General features: G+C 36.9%; 1 protein-coding gene across 1 annotated transcript in view; it reads left to right on the forward strand.

Moving 5' to 3' along the window:
• Nucleotides 1-12,454, forward strand: part of LOC149534027 (uncharacterized) — a 168,085-nt gene extending 155,631 nt beyond the window's left edge. The window contains exons 5-8 of the mRNA XM_089804336.1: nt 11,117-11,239; nt 11,391-11,498; nt 11,715-11,893; nt 12,022-12,454. Of these exons, the coding sequence (XP_089660462.1) occupies nt 11,117-11,239; nt 11,391-11,498; nt 11,715-11,893; nt 12,022-12,145 (534 nt within the window). The 3' untranslated portion in view covers nt 12,146-12,454. The remainder of the gene's footprint in view (nt 1-11,116; nt 11,240-11,390; nt 11,499-11,714; nt 11,894-12,021) is intronic.
• The last annotated feature ends 6,157 nt before the right edge of the window (nt 12,455-18,611 follow it).

An 18,611-nucleotide genomic window follows, 5' to 3' on the forward strand; every position in this document is an offset into this window, starting at 1 on the left:
TCTTCGGAAATATTGGATTTTGGAAAAAACATTAGTGGTGCACAACAAGAAAGAAAAGATACTCCAAATCACATAATTTATTTTATTCAACACAAGTCCACACCCGTCTTACAAGCTTGCAGACTTAAAAAATCTTGAAATTCCTAATCCACAAAATCTGGAACTAATTACTAACTTTTTATAATTACTAGTTGTCCAAAATCTTATCAAACTAAAATTAAGATAAAAATAGTTCAGAAGAATTATCTTCTCAAACTCTAATCTTGGCAATTTGTTGCTTTTGCATCAGACTCTCGAGGAAGAAAAAAATTGTTCATGGGCTCCTGTCCATGAGGTCCTCAATATTAATTCCACAAGTGAATAGGTCTGATCCTGTCATCCATGTTGAATCTTCAAATGGATGCCCTTCCATTTGACCAAGAATTTTAGAAGTTCCCTACCTCTTGTTTTCATGACGACTTTCATGTCCAAGATTTACTTAGGTTGCTTTGGTGTCTCTTTCGACAATTGTTGCTCCCATTCCATGGCTTGTTCTTCAACTATTTTAGAATCTTGGATTGTTTGTTCCCCATCCTTATAAGGGTATAAGTCTGAAACATTAAATATACGAGATATCTTGATGTCGTTTGGAAGCTTGATCTCATACGCATTGCTTGAGAACTTCTGTAGAACCTGACAAGGACCAATTTTCTTCGCTTTCAGCTTATTACATTCTCCTCTTGGAAATCTTTCTTTTCTAAGATGAACTAGGACCATAACCCCAACATTAAAATTAACTTCTTTCCTTTTCATATCAGCTCTCCTTTTGTACTTAATGATACTTTTCTCAAGTTTCGTCTTCACTTGTTCGTGCAATTCTTGGATTGTATTGGCAAAATCCTCACCATTAGCATTCCTTGTCTCCATTTTACTTAGATTTCTTAGCTCAGGGACTCCTCCAGGATGCATACCACACAAAATTTGAAAATCACTCTTACCTATACTTCTGTTAGGAGAATCATTATATGCAAACTTAGGTTGTGCAAGCACCAAGTCCCACAGTTTGGGGATAGTAAAATTAGCTGCTACTCAAAGTAGTGCCCAATTTCTTCCATAGAGTCCTCCAAAAGTATCCTACAAATTTAGTGTCTTGATTAGAGACAATACTCTTAGGAAGTCCATGTAGTCTAACTATCTCCTTGACAAACGAATGAGCCATTTTAGAAAACCTATCAACCACTACAAATATTGAATTATGTCCTTTATGTGTTTTTGGTAGACCAAATACAAAGTTCATACTGATTGAATCTCATGGCCTATTTGGGATTGGTAGTGGTTGATACAAACTCACATTTTGTTAGCTTCCTTTGGCATGTTGGCATACTTAACACCTCTTCATAAACTTCTTAACATCATTTCCCATACTTGGCCAATAATAATGTGAACTTAATTGAGTCAGTGTCTTGTTTTGTCCAAAATGCCCTGCTAAGCTTCCACTGTGCTTCTCTTTCTATATATTCTCTCTCATGGAACTTCTTGGAATGCAAAGCTGGTTGCCTTTGAATAGTAGACCCTCCTATATCATGTGTTCCATCCAAGTACTTCTATCACTACTCAGGGATTTAAACAAGCTTCATATGCTTCTTTGAAGTCCCTATCTTCTTTGTACATCTCCTTCAAGTCATCAAATCCCAATATACTTACTTGAGATTCCTGCAAGATCAAACTACTACTCAATGAATCTGTGACTTTGTAAAGTTGACCACTCTTGTGTTTTATGACGATAGTAAAACTTTGCAAAAGTTCAACCCATTTGACATGTCTTTGGTTCAACTTATGTTTACTATTGATAAATTGTAAAGCATGATTGCTAGTGAACAAGACAAATTCCTTAGGCATGAGATAATGCCTCCATTTCTTTAATGCTTGTATGATGGAATAGAACTCTTGACCATATGTTAAATATCTTCTCTTTGCATCATTAAGCTCTTCATTGAAGTAAGCAATAGGATTTCCATCTTGACTGAGGACAATGTTTATAGTAGTCCCACTGACATCACACTCAACTTGAAAAGGCTTCGTAAAATAAGGTAAAGACAAGATAGCTTCCTCTATAATTTTCTTTTTAAGCATATGAAAGCTCTTATCAACCACTTCTGTCCAATAGAATGTCTTTTTATCTCCCTTGATCGTATCTACTATTGGAGCACAAATCCCATGAAAATTCCTTATGAATTTTCTATAGAAATTGGCCAAACCATGAAAACTTCTTACATCAAAGATGTTCTTAGGAGTAGGCCATTCCATGATTGCCTTATCTTGTCCTTGTCCATCTTTGGTCCTTGTGAGATGACAAATCCTAGGTAAACCAATTCTGTCTTGAAGAAGGTGCACTTTTTGAGAGTGATTAGTAGCTTTTCCTCATGCGATTTATTTGATACCATCCTTAAATGTTTTAAATAATCTTCCTTTGAGCTACTATAAATCAGGATGTCATCCAAGTATACTATGACAAACCTATGAAATCTTAAACACCTCATTCATAAGACGCATGAAAGTGCTTGGAGCATTAGTTAAGCCAAATGACATAACTTGCCATTCATAGACCATGGTTTGTCTTAAATACTGTCTTCCACTCATAACCTTCTCTAATTCTAATTTGATGGTTAGCCACTTTTCAAGACTATTTTAGAAAATACGTAGCACCACTTAAACAATCCAATAAATCATCAATCCTTGGCAAAGGGAACCTATACTTGATGGTGATTTTGTTCATTGCTCTGGAATTTATGCACATTCTCCAATTTCCATCCTTCTTTGGACTCAAAACAGTTGGAACCACACAAGGGCTTAAACTTTTCTTTATCAATCCTTTCCTCAACAATTCTTGCACCTATTTCTTAATTTCTTTGTTATCCCTCGGTGTCATCTTATAGGTAACCTTATTTCGAAGATTTGCTCGTGGAATCAAATCTATGTGATGGTTGATACTCCTTAATGGGGGTAAAGCATTAGGAAGATCATCCACTACTGTCTTTATACTTTTCCAAGATATCTTGGATTTCTTTAGGAAAATCAATTATCTTTGTGCCCGTAACTTCACTTTTAAGCTTTCCTATCAAAGTAAAGTTTACCTTTTCTTTCTTAATTTGGTGTAAAATTGTTTACCACCCATTAGCTTCACTCTAGAGCTTGGTTCAACAACAACATGTTCCTCCTTCAAGGGTGTAAGAATTTGCTTCCTCCCATCTTTCTCAAAAGTGTAAGTATTGTCTCGCCCATCATGCATAGCCTTTCTGTCATATTGCCAAGGTCTTCCAAGTAAAAACGTGGCAAACATCCATGGGCATAACATCACACACTATCCGATTTTTTTAAGTTCCTATTTGTAAATCCACTTTACACTACTCATTAACTAAGAGTTGATCTCCTTTTTGCAACCATGATACTTTGTAAGTGTAATGTTCCCATCATAAAATAAATATTTAATTAAACCTTTGTTAATGGGCCGATTGATTTAGTATATCTCAGACCCATTTTTATTTAATTGTTTCTGTAGGTATGGCCATCGGCTATCGTTGTAAATTGTTGGGAAGTTTCTCCGAAGGGTATTTAAGCATGACATGTAGGTAGTAGTAGGTATGCGATTTGGATTATATTTTCTTATACTGCGAATTCCAGTTGGGATTCTCTGTTGTTCGACATTTTGGAAGTGAAAGATCTTCCCTACTTGGCTATTCTAGTTTTGGTGGGATTCAACCCTCACCCTATTCTATTTCTGTATTACTTGCTCAGATCTGGAAAATCCATGCACCATCTTTGTTTGTAGATACATATATCTATATATTTGGAATTGGTTTGCAATACTTGTTTTGGCATTGTTAGGTGTTTCTGGCGAATATATTCACATTGTTTTGGCATGTCAGATTGTAGCTCAAATCCATGGTGAAGCATCCGTCAATCATCCTCCTCCCCACTACCAAGACCCAAATAACCTCGATGACACTCATTCCTAGCAAACTGTGACTCCCATAACCACTGCTCGTGCAACACCTAGCCCCACCATACGACTTGACTGTCTCTCTTAGATCGTACGACCAAGATACACCTCGTTAACTATATGACCAATTGTACTTATAGACCGTACGACCAATTACTCTCAATCATCCTAGACCGTACGACTCCTCTACTGCACTCAGACCGTACGACCAAACACATACTATACGACCATATGATCACCTGACCATATGACCTCTAACTAGCTGTACGAACACCACTCCCCTCCCTCTTAGGCTGTATGACCATCTTCTCTATGCACCCCATCCGTACGGACTATCTTAACACAAGCGTACGACTAGTTTTGTGCTCTGAGTTTGGGCGTTTAGCAACATCGGGAACAAGACATTATAGTGGTATTAGAGCCTAGTGATTCTGCTAGCTTGTGGAAGTGAATGCAGTTTTACACCCGAAGGAGAAGACGAAATAACCTTGTTGGTAGAATGGTAGATCCTCAGGATCTTATGATATAACTCATGAATATTTTAAGAGAGCTCAGCGAAAACCAAATGCAAATCAACGAAACCCAAAGGCTTATGTAGGAACCACTACAAAGGTTGGCCGAGGGAAGGACAACATGAGAACAAAATGGGCATAGTGACGACTCTGTTACAAAAAGGACAAACTCTCAACCCTCTTGCTCTCAACCCTCGATACCCATCTTCCTGCCAAGGATGGAAGCACCACACAAAGAACGAGAGCCCACTTTTCAGGAAATGCAAGAAAAACTTCGGGAAGATTGGAGGAACATGAATATGGAAGGTGATTTATCTTACAGAGACTATGTTGGTATAAGAATGAGATATTCAGGTGGGGGAAATCATGGTTATTTTAATGATGATCTCAGGAGAAAGATTAGAAATGTAAACTTTTCACCATTTGATGGATCTAAAGCCATCACTGCACAGGCATGGGTTCTGAAGGCAGACACCTATTTCCAACTCAATCCGATGCCCGAAGAGGAAGCAATCAAGTTCGTAGCACTCCATCTAGAAGGAGTGGCGCAAGAGTGGTGGCATCATGGATTGGTCACTCTCGGCCACGACCAAGTAACCTGTTATGTCGAGTTCATTGAGAGACTCATTGACCATTTTGATGGGAAGGATCCTGAACTAAAATTCAAAGATCTAGCTCAGCTAAAGCAAATAGGTACAGTAGACAATTACATCATTGAGTTCCAGAGGTTGTCAAAACTAGTCACAAACATCTCCAAAAGATGTCAAATCGTGTTATTCATGGATGGGTTGAAAGAGCCTTAGAGAGGCTGGATCAAAGGGTTCAACTTGTGCACACTCAACGAAGCTATTAAAAAGGTGCGTGACATGACGACATCTTCCTCCAAACTCACGTAGCTACTCCAACATCGTCCCCACAAGAAGACAAAGACAAGGAGCCAATTTAGAAAAAACCTTCATTGGATGAAGACTCTTGGCAAGAGCTCCGGAGGAAAAAGCTCTTTTTCACGTGCAAGGAACCATGGGGATCAGGTTATCGCTGCCTTGGGAAGGGAAAGATTCATTACATTGAGGTGTTTTTTGATGACGACGAATGACAAGTACCTACAGTGACTAGTGAAGAAATTAACCAGCAAGAGAGAATTCATGCCCTGATACAAAAAGGGGGTTCCATTGCTATCCTCACTACAATGGTTGGAAGTAGTATCTTGAGGGTTTGTGGCACACTTCACGAGAAACGAGTCACAGTCATGATTGATAGTGGTGCCACACTCAATTTCATCAATTCATCTTTGATCAAAAGTAAGGGCTTGTACACAGTAGAGCATGGAGGATTTGGGGTTAAGGTTGCTAGAAGAGCCTTGTTACCCTACACTCATGTGATCCCATGGCTGAAAATTTCCATGGGAATCTATACCTTGACAGATGATTTCTTTGTCTTAGGTTTGGTTGGTACTGATATCATAGTGGGTATCCAGTGGATGGAGACCCTTGACCAGTACACCCAAAGTTTCAAGAGGATGAACATTTCATTCAAGACGGATGCAAGAAGGTGCTCCTAAGAGGAATGTCAAATAAAGGATCAAGGGAAGTCACAATCAAGAAGATGAAGGCCATTTTAAAACATGATATGTTCCTAGTCTCTACAAGTAATAGCATGACAATCAACACTTTACCCCATTCCCTGGATAATTGGCAAGCCCATCTATTTGTCAAGTACTCCAAGAACACTTTTGCATGTCAGTTGATGGATGGCTATATACATGATGAAAGATACCAAGTTATTGATGATATCATTTACTACGACGATAAGGTCTACTTGGTACCTGACTCGAAATTGAAAAAGTTGATTACTAAAGGTTTCCAAGAGTTAGATTTGCATTTGCTTGAGAACAAGCAAATTTTGGGACAAAAGGACTGTAATGTTTCTGTCATAAAATAAATATTTAATCAAACCTTTGTTAATGAACAGATTGATTTAGTATATCTCGGACCCATTTTTATTTAATTATTTCCATAGGTATGGCCGTTAGCTATCGTTGTAAACCGTTGGGAAGTTTCACCGAAGGGTATTTAAGCATGGCATGTAGGCAGTAGTAAGTATGCAATTTGGATTATATTTTTTTATACTGTGAATTCCAATTGGGATTCTCTGTTGTTCGCCATTTTTGAAGTGAAAGATCTTCCCTACTTGGCTATTTTGGTTTCGGTGGGATTCAATCCTCACCCTATTTCGTTTCTGTATTACTTGCTCGGATTTGACAAATCTGCACACCATCTTTGTTTGCAAATACATATATCTATATATTTGGAATCTGGAATTGGTTTACATTACTTGTTCTGGCATTGTTAGGCATTTTTGGTGAATATATTCACATTGTTCTAGCATCTCAGATCATAGCTTAAATCCGTGGTGAAGCATCCGTCAATCATCCTCCTCCCTGCTACCAAGACCCTAATCACCCCGACGACATTCATTCCTGGCAAACTGCGACTCTTGTAACCACTTCTCGTGCAACACCTAGCCCCATCGTATGGCTTGACTGTCTCTCTTAGACCGTACGACCAAGATACCTCTCTGATCGTATGACCAAGATACACTTCTCTGACCGTACGACCAATTACCCTCAGTCATCCTAGACCGTACAACCCCCTCTACTGCACTTAGGCCGTACCATACGACCATCTGGTCACCCTACTGTACGACCTCCAACTAGCCATGCGGACACCAGTCCCCTCCCTCTCAGGCCGTACGACCATCTTGTCTACCTACCCCATCCGTACAAACTATTTGAACACAAGTGTACGACCAATTTTGTGCTCTGAGCTTGGGTGTTTAGCAAGTAACTTTGGGAACGAAACATTACAGTTTGCTGCTTCCCATCTTTCTCAAAAGTGTGGGTATTCTCTCGCCCATCATGCATAGCCTTTCTATCATATTGCCAAGGTCTTCCAAGTAAAACTTGGCAAACATCCATGGGCATAACATCACACACTATCCAATCTTTGTAAGTTCCTATTTGTAAATCCACTTTACATTGCTCATTAACTAAGAGTTGATCTCTTTTTTGCAACCATGATACTTTGTAAGGAGTAGGATGTGTTACCTTTTTCATGCATAGCTTCTCCACCATCTCCATTGAAAGTAGATTGTTTGTGCTTCCGCTATCTATGATGACTTTGCAACATTTTCTTATCACCTCCTTGTTGGGTTTGAGTAACACCCCTTTCACCAAGAGTGATATACCCACTTTAGGTTCATCATTATAAGTGGTAGGTTCTCATACATCTTCGTCCTCTTCACCTTCAACAAGTGTGCGCTCCTTTGATTTGTGCTAGGATTTTCTGGACACTAGTGTTACACCAGCATGGGGGTGCGGGAGGAAGTTGGGACAAGTTTCGGGTGCGGGAAGAAAAAAGCCCTCAGTGTGGGGATGGTGGGGGTGTGGAGGGGGGGGGGGGAGGTTGCTAGTATACATACATGACTTGAAATGGTAATTATGAAATGATACTTCAATATAACATACCAAATATAGTTGAATATGGAAAATTGAAATGCAATTCACGAACCATAAGTTCAAACTTCAAACTTGAAAGTTCATAACCATTGAACTTAGTAACATACTCATAGTAAGGTGTAACATTAATAACATTAAACATAATGAAAAATGAAAAATATAAATCATACATAGTACCATGTATGTCAACCATTGACTTTTAAATGACAAGGATTCAAAATTCATTGTTTAAATATGATATATCATAAAGATGCTCATGATTACAATGAGCAGAGTAACATGAAACAGTGAAATGAAATAATGTATCATGACCATATCAAAGTGAGTACAAACTACAAAATGTCAATAATGAGAATGTAAAAAAAACACCTAATTAGGGTTCCCAAATAAAAAACAACAAAAAATAAATAAATAAAAAACTTTGATTTTTTGATATTTTACTTGGGCACCACACACACTCCGCGTGGCCCTTAGGCGCACCAACGTGCACACTGGAGTATCCGTGTCCCCAACGGGTGCTCCAACTAGTACGGCATCCCTTGGGCGGTGGTGGTAGAGTGCGAGTGCGCAATGTCCCCGCACCTGGGACGTACCCTCACCCAGTGCACTTGGGTCTTCCCCCAAGTGTTCGCACCCAGGTTACACTGTTGGACACTCATAAGATCTATGTCCATATTTGTTACATTTAGAACATTTTCCAAAAAATTGTCTACCTCTACCTCTTGAATAGGGCCTTCCTCTAAAAGAGTCATTACCTTGATATTGTTTGTTTTTGTTGATGCGAGCTACTAGCTTCTTCTTTTTGCACTTGCTATTGTCCTCTACCTCTGAAACTTTGAATTTTTCCTCTTGAGCCTTGTGTTTGTTTCCTAGATAATTTCTCTTCGGCTTTAAGAGCATATTGGTATGCTTCCTCCACTATTCGAGGACAAAAAGGTTAATTTCGTCTTGAATATTATATTTCAGCCCATTGAGATATCTAGCCACTCTTTCAGGATCATCTTCAATGTGACCAGCTCTAATGGTCAACCTATAAAATTCTTTTGTGTAATCTTTGACTGATGTCCTTTTGTCTAAGATTTTGCAATTTCTTGAAAAGACAGACATTAATATTTGGGCAAGAATTTACCTTTTAGTTTTGCCAACATTCTGTCCCAACTGTTGATCTTGGCTTTTCCATGCTGCATCCTTTCATCTTGTATTCAATCCCACCAGAGGGATGCATGATCTTTAATTGGATTACTGCAAATTTCACTTTCTTGTCATTAGCAACATTTTCATATTGAAAATACATGTTCATTGAACTAATCCAATCGATCAGTTCCTTGGCATCTAGGCTGCCTTCATACATAGCCACTTCCATCCTTGGCTTGGAACCAGCTCCCAGAATTGCTCAACGATTTTTGTTTCAAATACTTCCTCTTCACTTTGAGGTTGTGCCTCTGTGAGCTCCTTTTCTTTGTGCAAGCTCCATAGCTTCCGATCATGCCTTCATGTGTCTCATTCCTTCCAGAATTTCTGTGTTGGCAGCTTGCCTTCCTGGACCTCTTCCTCTTCCTCGTCCTCAAACTCTGAGTGCCATCTCTTGGTAAAGAAGGTCTTCCTCACACTGACTCTGACTTTGTCGTTTCCAGACACTAGTAATGGCAGAGGGTTGAAAAATATTTTTTTCTCATACAAATTTTGACGTTTTTACTAAGATCAGAATGCTCTCTTTCTCACTTAATTTGATGAATCGTTGAGAAAAAAATTCAAAAATAAATCGAGACTGATTCTAGCAAGATATTTAATTCCTGTCACTTCAGCATTAACTTCTCCAACAGATAAGTGCTCACAAAAGACAAATTTTTAATAACCTCTTTTTCCAATTTTATACTTTGTTTTGTAGATCACCGTCTTTAAATCAGATCCGACTGTATGATGTTCACCCATTCTTAGACATTTTAAAATAAGTGTAAGTGTTTGCTCAGAGATATATTGCACAAGAAATTTACAAATCTGCAAACACACTCTACAGGAAATTGATTGTGTGGTTACTGAAACTTCCAGTAGCACTACATAATTATAACAAATTACTAGAACTTCCCAGTTGCAGGAATTGAAATCAGAAGTGATAGAATTATTACCTTAACTCAAGATTATAAGGACATTAACACGAGATGTTTCACACAAGTGAGTGTGTTTCCATAATGTTTCTGCACACCTCCTCCACAAAGATCCTCACATTCTTCTGCTATTCATCTTTAAAAAATGCCCTTTTGCGATTCTCAACAACTATAAGTTCCAACAACAATTTCTGACTTTTAAGAGACACATGAAGTGTGTGCACCAGCAATCCACCACATTTTACCCCAATGTGTATCAATGCCAACTTTATAGTTCTCAGCAATAGATCAATATAAGGAGCTCTCCAGCTTGGCAATGATATCTTTTAGATGGCAGCATTGTATGTAAGGCTGGCAGTTTAAGAACAATGTCCCTTCAGCACTCTTCAATCTCCTCTATGCTAGCAGCCTCTCCTCTCTATTTTAGTCTTTAATAACTGGTACGTTCCAACAGTTTCAGCACTCTTCTGTTCCTCCCATGCCCTAAATTTAGAATGACTGATAAATATCTCCACTTCTGGAGCTGATAGCAAAAATGGTGTGCAGCAAGAAAGCAAAGATACTCTGTAATTTTCAAACTAAGAAATTGCACTCCAAATCACAGAATTTATTTTATTCAACACGTCCCCACCAGTCTTACAAACTTTCAGGCTCAGAATATTTATATGGAAATTTGGAACTTCCTAATCCACAAAATCTGGAACTAATTACTAAAGTTACATAATTACTAGCTATCCAAATTCTTATCAAACTAAAATTAAGATAAAAACAGTTCTGAAGAATTATCTTCTAGAACTCTAATCTTGGCAATTTGTTGCTTCCGCATCAATTAGGTAATGGTATTGCTTACACAAACAGCTTTGTTGTATATCCGTTGCCTTAGGAAATATGAGAAATTACTCTCTGGTATTTGTATGCTTTACCATTGTTAGGTTTTCTTGCTCATCTGAGGGTTCATTTTTTGTATCATATATATTTCCTGATTTGATTGAGGTTTCTGCAGGATGAAATATGTAAATCGATTGCTGAGAATGGTGGTCTGGATGTGGTTTTTCAATGTATAGATGAAAGCATACAGCAGAATAAGAAACCATTAGCAAAGACAGCTTGTTCCCTGCTGACACAGGTTTATTTTGATTTACCTTGGTTTACTTAAGTTTTGAACAATTATATATCTATTTATATAGTCTTCTGATTGAGCTATAAAATTGGCTTGACAGAATTTTTAAATTCTGTATATTCTTTTAATTCATGTTTTACTGATAATGGCATGACAGTTGGCAGGTAGCGATGTAAATAAAGATGCTGTTGTTCTCAAAGGAGGAATTACCAAGATAATAGGGCTTTCTTCTATCTATATTGAGGATCCTTCTGTTCTGCAAGAGGTATATCTTCAATTATTCAATGGTTTGTTGTTTGAGATGAATTGTCTTGTCAGCCATGCAACTTTATGGTTTACTTTGCTGTCAATTAAAAATTTATTTTAGTTTTAAGAAGGTATTGCAGCTATTCGGAAGGACTTTCTTGCGTGAGTTCAGAATTGATTGTTGAGTCAATATTTTAAACTTGGAATTACTGCACTTTGTACCAAAAAATTGCAGATTATGTCAACTATCCGTGCTGTATCATTGCGTTCCCCTGCAAATGCAGCCAAGGCAGTTGAAGCAGGGGCAGCTGATCTTGCTTCTGAAGCTATGGAGAAACATCCTTCAGCCCATCTGATGCAGAAACAGGCTTGTTTGATGATTCGTAATCTCGCCGTTCGAAATCCTGAAAATAGGTAATTTCCAGCTATGCACAATTTCTTTCCCTAAATTTGAAGCAATACATGAACAACGTATATCTGTTTTAAATAAGATAATCTAGGACTGCATTTTAGAAAACAACAATATTTTATCTCTGATGCAGACCGATCATACTGGAGAAAGGTCTTGAACAGCTGATAAGGATTGCCAAGAGAAATCATGACAGCTGCAAAGAGGCTGCTGCTTCTGCTTTAAGAGATCTTGGGTTAGATGACTACAATGCCTGATCATGACAAGCTTTAGAACACGGTGCGAGACATAGACATCAGATCAAGTAGGAGCTGAAAAACAAGAATTGATTGGCACGTTTACGCTTCTATACCAGTGATCATGACTCGGGTGGCATGCCCACTAAAAATATCATTGTGATTTGCAACTGCTTTTAGCGACATTTGATTGTAGTGAAAAACCCCTCATGTTTCCTTTAGGAAGCATTTTCGTGTATTTACCAATTTCTCTCCATTTTCTTAATATTTAATTATAAAGAATAAGCAGTTGATTATTTATTGAATTTTATCCCATGATTAAACCTGAAATCATCGTTCAGTTATTTTTTCTCGTTCTATCTTTTGACTTCACTTGGATCATCACAGACTACAAACAGATTGTAAAAATTCACTCTGTAATGGCAATTATTAGAAGATACAATTGCACCTCACAAACTGATGTACTTATTTTAAAATTAAGGAAAGATAAGTATTTTTTATTAAAAAAATATGGATGTTCTTGATTATAAAATTAAGAAAGTAAGTGCACAAATCAACTGGTTATTCTTATGTATATGATAAAAGTTAGCAGAAATTTATAAGTAATTATTTTGCTCATGTGTTTTCCTAGTTATCCTTAGATCTTGTAAATTATTCGAGTAAGTTTTGATCAAGTAGATAAGCTTAATAAATATATTAAGATGAGGATATAAAAATAGAACAAATAGATAACACAGAAAATTATAGTGTTTCGACAATTTTGCCTCCATCCATTCTCAAGTTAGGGAAATCATATATTGATCTTATTTGCAATATATACAATCAATTTCATGTACACAACCATTTATAGAACCATGAATGACCACTAAATACGGAGAAGGGAGAAGGCAAACAGTCATGTGATCATTGGGCTTCATATTCCAACGATCTCTCACTTGAAGTCTAACGGATACAACCATGAACATTAACATCCTTGCTTGTCTGCTTTTAATTTTATATTAAACCATACCTTGAGAAGATTTTAATTGTGCCAAACTTTGTTCGCAGTACTTTTAATTTTGCCTACTTTTTGTTGAATTGAATACAATCTGATACTTAGATCATGCCTCACAACTTCTACAGATGTGAATTGACCCATAAATCCAAGATTAGAAACACTGCCATATGTAGATTCAAAATATGCTTCACCATTCTCAAGAGAATCCTTGAACATATACACAATATGGTTGCTTGTGCGTACAGTCCTCTTTTCCCCATTTTTTGGCAATACATTTAGCAATCCATCATCATCAATTACTTCATAGTGTAGAAGACCAACAACATAAAGAGTTGTAAGCTCAAGTTGGTTCCTCTATTTCTCATTTCTTACATCAACTGAAAGAGTTCCACCTTATATGAGCATCTTGAGAGGCAAAATCTGAAATCACATCAATCTCTTTGATTTTATTTATGACATCTTCAAACTCCACCTATCACATGACCCACTACTCATTTGGATTTTTTCCTATCCCAAACTATTGGCCATTGTGGATCCTCAGAAATATCAATGGTCTGGACTTGAGGTTGATTCTGCTAAGACAACTTGTTAATTGACACAACCACCACACCATATTCCATTTTGTCACTAAGATCATCAATGTACATGATAATCCCCTTAATCACCATTGAATTCTTCTCTGAATAAATCTTGACATCATTTTTGCCAAGATTGGACATATCCAGCCATGGAATCAATGTATTGTGTTCTTTTACTGCGTCCCATGACTTCCTTAAATCCACCTTTCCCCAAGTTAGCCCCGTAAAAGGTTTATGGAAGAACTTATCACATTAATAATGTATAGGATTCATGTTGGCAAATTTAAATACAATCTCATGACATTTTTCCTATAGATCACTCGTAGTTAGTTGAACCTTGATCTTAGGTGAAAACATGGTACTATACTACATTCTCATGAAGCAATCTCTCTCCATGTAACTATCAAAATTGGTTTCTGCAAAGTCCAAAGCATTTTACAAGGCTCTTATTGCAGTCAAATTAATATCATCACAATCATCATCGGTGCTCTTCTCGGAGAAAACTTCTAGGCCTCGAAGCAACTTAGAATTGATGTGGTCTTTTGCTAGGCCTTAGTGCAAGATAAGTTTCAAACAATTTGCACCCTTCATGTGAAAATCTGAACGATCCATTTTTTTACCATTATTGTTCTCTTTGGTTTTTCTTAGACTCCCACTCTATCATAGGGTTTGTCAAATAAATCTCCTTGGGGATTTCAACCTCTCGTGCATCAATCCTCTTTAAAAATGCAACCATGCCCTTCGTGTTCCAAATTGAGCTGCTCATTTTGGTAGACTGTTAAGCTTCTTGAGCTTGTGCTTGTACAAGATTTTGCACATGATTCTATGATATGGAATCAACAAAAACTGATGAAACCTCATTTAAGTCATCATTGTTGGTGCTTAACATTGATTTGACTATATTAATTGCTTCTCCAACTTCTCTCATTTCACTAGCATCATCTAATGCTCATCTCTTTGTAGTGGCCAAAATACATTCTTCATTAAGTCAATGCATTTTCTCTTGAAGTTACTTTATATAAGGTGCTCCTATCAACCTCTGTACGCTCTCTTGTAGTGTTTTCTTTGCAACTTTAGGGTCCCTAGCTAACTCGTACATTTCACCTTTTGATATTCAATCTCTCATCATTTTCTATATTACCTTCCAAGTTTCTAAATTCTTGGTCATCAGCTTTGGCTTTCCATTTTTGGGAATAACCTTGAACTTCTCATCCTCAATGCCATCAATGTTTCTCAAAGTTGTTTCAGAATGTTTTTCGAAAGGCTTTTCATTTCTCCATGATCTCTCTCTTGTAGTAGCCCTCTCTGCTTCATTTCTAGCTTTTGTAGCTACTTCCTTTACAACGGCTCCCATAGTAGCTTGTTTTGAAGCCTCAACAATAGACTTCTCTGATGCAATTTGCATTTCTCTATGTCTAGCTTATGTCTAGCTTCTGCTTCTCTCAAATACTGCTACAACCCTCTCACAAATTGCTGCCACAGACTTTCCTAAAGGAACAAGCTTTTGTATTGGAATCAATGATTCCTTAGCCACATCCTACTTAATGGGCCGACTACAATGACTCTTGGCATCCTTAGGAATATGAAGAGGCTCAAATGGCTCCTGGTTATTAGGTGCAAATATAGTGCCATATAAGTGCACTTAAACAAGCTACTTCATCTATTTCCCTTGGTGATGTTTCACATTCAACAACGATAAACACTATTTCTTTTAATTTTTTGTATGCAAAATTGCAATTCTAATTCTCAAAACCATAATTTTTGACATCTAATTCCCAATTTCTTACTATGAGGTAGGAAATGTGAATCAAGAATACAAGAGCTAAGTTCATCACATAACCTTTGCACATGTGCAATTATATAATATAGGAGGAGAGAAGAAAAGGACAAAATCATTTCAATCCTAATTCTAGAGAACTAGGTCTAGAGAGATTAGTGCTAATCGAACAGACAAAATTAGATCTAAGAAGAATAGAGGAAAGATATCCAATTCCTTAAAAACTCTCGGTGTATGTGTGTGTAATAGAAAGTAGATATATGTAGACATGTTGAAAACACTAAGGAAAAGGAATAGACATTTGAAATATGCTTTGTGCTTGTTGTTTTGATAAAAAAGAGTGGAAATAGTCAGATTTGAGTTGAAATTGCGCAACAGATGAAACACAAAAATATTTCAGAGATCTGTAAGGGGTGAACTGGATCTTTAGGGGCAAAATGGAATCTTGAGGGGTGCAGTGCACCCCTGATGATGATGTGCGATGATGATTTTGATTTCGCAATTGCAAAGAAAGCCGGAAAGGGTCTTGTTTATCGATTTAATATCCACAACCTACAATAGAAAATGATTTTTGTTGTTGGTGGGGGCTTCACCTTGGTCAAACCCTAGTTTAGGAATTAAACTTGAATTGAAACAATATGTAAAGTAAATGCACAATTTCACCTTAGAAAAGGTGGATCTCTTGAATCAAATGTAATGTGCTTCCTTCACCAACGATTTTGGACCAAGAAGATGAGGATGAATGGATGTAGAAGATGCAATGAAAGATCTTGGATTCATTGAAGAAGATCTTGAAGATAAACTCTTTTGATTGCTTGAATGCTTGAATCATTGAAGATAAACTCTTTTAATTGCTTGAATACTTGAATCCTTGATCTTCAATGGAGGAATGCCTAGATGAATTGCTTGAAATTTGAACGCTTGAGAGCTAGAGCTTGTGGATGCTTGAGCACTTGTGAATGAGATGTCATGATATGAAAAGTGAAGCAAATGGAAGGGTTTTTATAGAGCTTGAAGTTAGCTAGCTCCGGCAAGCCAACCAACCTAGAAGTTAACACCCCAAAAAAATCGGAATACGGGTCCCAAAGAGTGGAGCCAAAATAAGGCTTCATCAGGGGTGCAATGTGCTCCTGATTGGCCCATCATGGGAGGACTGTGCCCTGATGATTAGGTGCACAAACCCCCAAGGTTGTCTCAAGGATCTGAAATAGGTTTTAGGATCCATAAATTAGGTCTAGATTCTCAGGAAATCCCTTTTTTGATGCAAAGAGTAGATTCCAAGTGGAATAAATGAAGGGAAGAGAGGACCTAGGGGAAATAGATCTTACCTTGAGCTTAGCATCATGCAAATAGGAGCTTAAAAGATGATCTATTGGGTTTATCCCAATCCCACCTACGAGGAAGGACAAAAAAGTGAAGAAGAGATGAAAGAGAGAAGGAGATTGATGATCTCATATTAAATAGGTGCTGAACCTTCATTAAATTGGAGCACTTCCAATTTAAGACGATACACTTACCTTACATTTCTTTTGCCTCTTTGTAACATTTTGTTGATGTGGATGATTAAGAAACTTGTGCCATAGCTTCACACTACTATTGCGAATAGCTACCACTTCATTGAGAGTCTCTACCAAATATAAAATATCAATTTCACTCAAATTTTCAATTATTAAGGACGCTTTTGCCACATTCCATTTACTGGATCCAACTTGACACTACAACCTTGACATAACAATTGCCCAACTGAAATTGAATTACTTTTAAGTTGGGGGACATACTTAACATCCTATAGAAGCCAACCATTTCTATTGGCTAGTTTTAATAAAACATCTCCTTTACCAACAATATTCATAAATTTATCATCTGAAAGAAATATCATGCCAAAATTGCCACTTCAAAAGGTTTTGAAGAACTCCCTACGTTGGGTAGTATGAAATGAGGCTCTTGCGTCAAGCACCCAAACATTTGTTGCAACTTATGTTGTAGTTAAAATAAGAACATTGTCATATTTTATATATGCTCCTTAGCTTTAACCAAACTTTTTGACTTCAACCAAGCTCTAATACCATTTATAAGTTTTAATCAAGCAGATAAACTTAATAAATATATTAAGATAATGATATAAAAATAATACAAACACATAAGACAACAAATTATAGTGGTTCGACAAATTTGCCTACATCCACTCTCAAGGCATGGAGATCATATAGTAATCTTATTTGCAAAACATACAATCCATAGTGTGTTTACAACCATTTATAGAACCATATACAACGACCAAATAGGGAGAAGGGAGAAGGTAAATAAACATTTGACTGTTTTGCTTCATATCCCAACAATTCGACCTTGTAGACAATATTAAAATTGTACACATGCTCATCCAATCATGTCATGTGGAATAACAAATAATTCACAATATAAAGAATGCTACATATGTAAAATATTTTCTTGAAGCATGCTTAGTCACCCTTTCTTTTGTGATTTTAATGAAACTTCATTTGATATTTTACACAAATTAACACATTCTCTGTATAGACTGTTTCTGCAATTTTCCCCCACTTATCTTTCTTGGGAAAAAGCATGCCCTCTAATTAAAAACATGTTTTTAAAGATATTTTCCTTAGATTGGTGTTAGTTTCACTCCAATATTCCTAAGAAAATTTATTCAAGTTTAGATATGATGATGTATAGGATCAGAGATAGGGGATCTCCTTGTCTTATACCTCTTGATGTATCAAAGAAGCTTTCTGGTGTTCCATTAATAAGAACTGAAATTTTACTTGTTGAGATGCATTGGTATATAAGATTAATCCATTAGTGTGAGAATCCGAAAGCTTCTAGTGTTTTGCATAAGAACCTCCAATCGACCATGTCATAAACTTTCTAAATATCCAGTTTGATGAACATGCTTGCCATTTTATTCTTATTGGTTGTGTGTAATGTTTCTTGTATAATGAGTATCCCATCTAGAATTGATCTTCCTAGAACAAAAACAATTTGTTTTTCTGATATTATCTTATGTAAAATTAGTTTCATTCGGTTTGCTAGAATTTTGGATATGATTTTATAAGTGGTGTTGCAGAGAGCTATAGGTTTGAAATCCCCCGATTTTTCAAGATCATCTTTTTTGGGTAT

This window comes from Cupressus sempervirens, chromosome 10 (assembly GCF_028749045.1).
Source record: "Cupressus sempervirens isolate cs-2001-9-10 chromosome 10, ASM2874904v1, whole genome shotgun sequence".
In the NCBI taxonomy this organism is placed as follows: domain Eukaryota; kingdom Viridiplantae; phylum Streptophyta; class Pinopsida; order Cupressales; family Cupressaceae; genus Cupressus; species Cupressus sempervirens.